Raw genomic sequence first — 2,749 nt, 5'->3', positions numbered from 1 at the left:
CATCTGGCTGCACTAGTGTCTTGCTGCATCCTACCAGGGCTAGCAGTCACCTCCTTGCCCAGTGCCTGTCCAGTTGCTGAATCTTGGGCCCAAAACAATTAGGTTCTTATGGGAGGAATCCCCCACCAACCTTGAAGGGAAGTAGAAACTGATCTCCAGCATGCAATGGCATATGCCATTTGAGCCAGGGTCTGTGACATGCTAAGAGTGGTAGTCACTAGTGAAGTGAGAAGAAATATTGCATATGGGGAGCTATAGTCAAAGGTTAAGAGCTGTTCTGCGGCTAGGGGGGTACCTCACTTTAGAATGAGAATATGGCATGCTGGGAGTTGTACCCCTCCACTCCTAAGCATTGCATGCTGGGTGTTGTCTCTTTGGCATGGTAGTTTCTGTTGTAAGTGTGGTCATAACTGCTTTGTTGCTGCCTCTGGCATCTCATGTGGTTAGGCCCTTTCTTAGCTACACCAAACTGGGACCCCAGGAAGGTGTCTGGTGGCTGGCTGCTGGCTCAGAATTTCCTGAGCTTGATGGAGGGGCCTTCCCACATCCTCAGCCCCCTGAGAGTCTTTCAGTGGCTGACTGTAGCAAATCTCAATCTCCTGCTCCCAACTTGACCCCTTGTGTACTCCAGAGGGAGCAGCCACGTGTCTGACATAGGGTGGAAGAAGGGGGAGACTGAATAGGACCTCCCAGGGCATCAAGAGAGGGGGAGGCCCATGATTTCTCCCTCCTCTGGGGCCTGCCTCAGATTGAGGGGCTAGAGCTGAGTGCAGTAGACACCTAGGAGTTCCCAGATGATTATCCCCTGTGTTCCCCAGCACCATTTGAAGTAGCTCAGTCCAGTGTCTATCTCAAATGATGTAGCACACGCATCTCACTTGATCTCTTTATTTTGCCTGAAACTCCTGTATGATAGTTATGTCTTGAAAGCAGGGGCTGAGGTGGTCTACAGGCTAATGCAAGGGCAAGAGCAAGAGCAATACACAGCATATGTGGGTGAGGGGAAGGGCATAGCTACAGGAATATAAATAAAAATAAATTAACATTTCCCTACCCTTGATGCCCTAGATGTGGCAGTAAACTCCCCACCCCCATTTGATGCATAGATAAAACAGCTAACTGGTGCGGGGGAGGGAGGAGGCCCACAGAAATTAGCCCCTCTTAGCAAAGCTCGATGCAGAGTCCTAGCTGGCTAAAATCTCTTCTCTATACCCGTGTGCAAGGAGGAGGGTTCCTCTTTGGGAGGATTAGGGGAGGTGTGTGTGGAGAAATGGTTGTAGTTATGTAGTGGGGGGGTCCCTGCCTCAAGGTAGGGTCTTTTTCAGGGAATGGTGGTTGTCTCTCTAGTGGGTGGTTGGGGTGGGGGGGCAATGTAGGGATAAAATGGTGTGGAGTCAGTTGGGGGAGGAATGGGTGTCACGGAGTGTACAGTGCAAGGTCCTAAAGCTTGCAAAACAGTCTCACTTATCTGGGTCCTACAATCTGTCCCAGGCTGAAAGCCTTATGGCATATTTAGGAAGTGGGTTAGGGGGAACAGCTAATGGAGGGCTCCTTTCCCCTAGACCCCTCCTGCAGACTAGGGAGCCCCCAAAAGAGACTCAGAGAGAGAGAGACATGCCTGTGACTAACAGGTAGAAATATCAATTGTGCTCAACTGACAATGTGTTTTGTGTGGACACCCTCCTCCCAATAATCTCCCTCTCCCCATCATCCTCTTCAGTTCCAAATCTTGAGGAAGCTGTCCCAGGAGCCAGTAGCCACGGCCATGCCATCTGCTGTCACCCCCAGGCAGCTCACCCTGTTGTCGTGACCGGAGAGGATCCCTGGGGGGGAGAGAGCAGACATCAGCAAGAGAAGGACGGGGGGAGACATGCTACAGTGTGGGAATGTGGCCTACGTGCCCGTACGCTGCTATGCACCACGCCAGCTGCGCACATCATCCTAGCAGGCACCTTGTGCATACCTTAGTGCCAAGGGGAGGCATTTCCCTCAGCAGAACTAACCTGCCCTTCCTAGGAAAAGGGTGACTTACCTTCCACAACGGAGAGCCTCTGGGAGAATTGACTCCCCGGCTATTAACCTGCCCCTCCTACAAAAGGGGGCTTTGTCTCCTATGGAGTGACTTGCTGGGGTTCCCAGGCCTCCAGTGCAGTAGGCTGTCTTAACAGGCAACTCCAGAACCCACTCACCCACACGCTCCCCCTTCAGGGAGTCCCAGATGTTGCAGTTGAAGTCATCATATCCAGCGAGCATCAGACGCCCGCTGCGGGAGAAGGCGACTGAGGTGATTCCACAGATGATGCTCTCGTGGGAATAGACGATGAGCTCCTGGTCCGCCCGCAGGTCAAAGAGGCGGCAGGTGGCATCATCTGAACCGGTGCAGATAGCCTCACCATTGGGGAAGAACTGAAGAGGGAGACGGCACCATTCATGCAAGGGACCATAATCCTGTCCCACAGCACCTACTACACCAGCCTGCCCCCTACCCCGGCTCTGACAAAGCCCTGCCATTCCAGCCCAGGGCCCTAGGTAAGGTACTTATCTGGTCCAATTACCATAGAGTCTGAGCATCTTGTAAATGTTGGTGGTTTTACACCCCAGTGAGGTAGGGCAATGCTACTGTCCCCTTTACAGTTGGGGACTGAGGTACAGAGAGACTGAGGAGCTTGTCCAAGGTCACATAGGGCAGGGAACTAAACCCAGATCTTCCAAGTCCCAGGTTAGCACCCAAACCATGTGAGCATCCTTC

General features: G+C 52.6%; 1 protein-coding gene across 1 annotated transcript in view; it reads right to left on the bottom strand.

Moving 5' to 3' along the window:
• Nucleotides 1–1,634: 1,634 nt before the first annotated feature.
• Nucleotides 1,635–2,749, bottom strand: part of GNB3 (G protein subunit beta 3) — a 44,176-nt gene continuing 43,061 nt past the window's right edge. Inside the window, exons 9-10 of the mRNA XM_073311680.1 lie at nt 2,190–2,406; nt 1,635–1,823 (exon numbers count right to left, since the gene is read on the bottom strand). Coding sequence (XP_073167781.1) covers nt 1,717–1,823; nt 2,190–2,406 — 324 coding nt within the window. The 3' untranslated portion in view covers nt 1,635–1,716. The remainder of the gene's footprint in view (nt 1,824–2,189; nt 2,407–2,749) is intronic.

Source organism: Lepidochelys kempii, chromosome 1 (genome assembly GCF_965140285.1).
Source record: "Lepidochelys kempii isolate rLepKem1 chromosome 1, rLepKem1.hap1, whole genome shotgun sequence".
Taxonomy (NCBI): domain Eukaryota; kingdom Metazoa; phylum Chordata; order Testudines; family Cheloniidae; genus Lepidochelys; species Lepidochelys kempii.
This window is presented reverse-complemented; position numbering and strand designations above follow the sequence as displayed.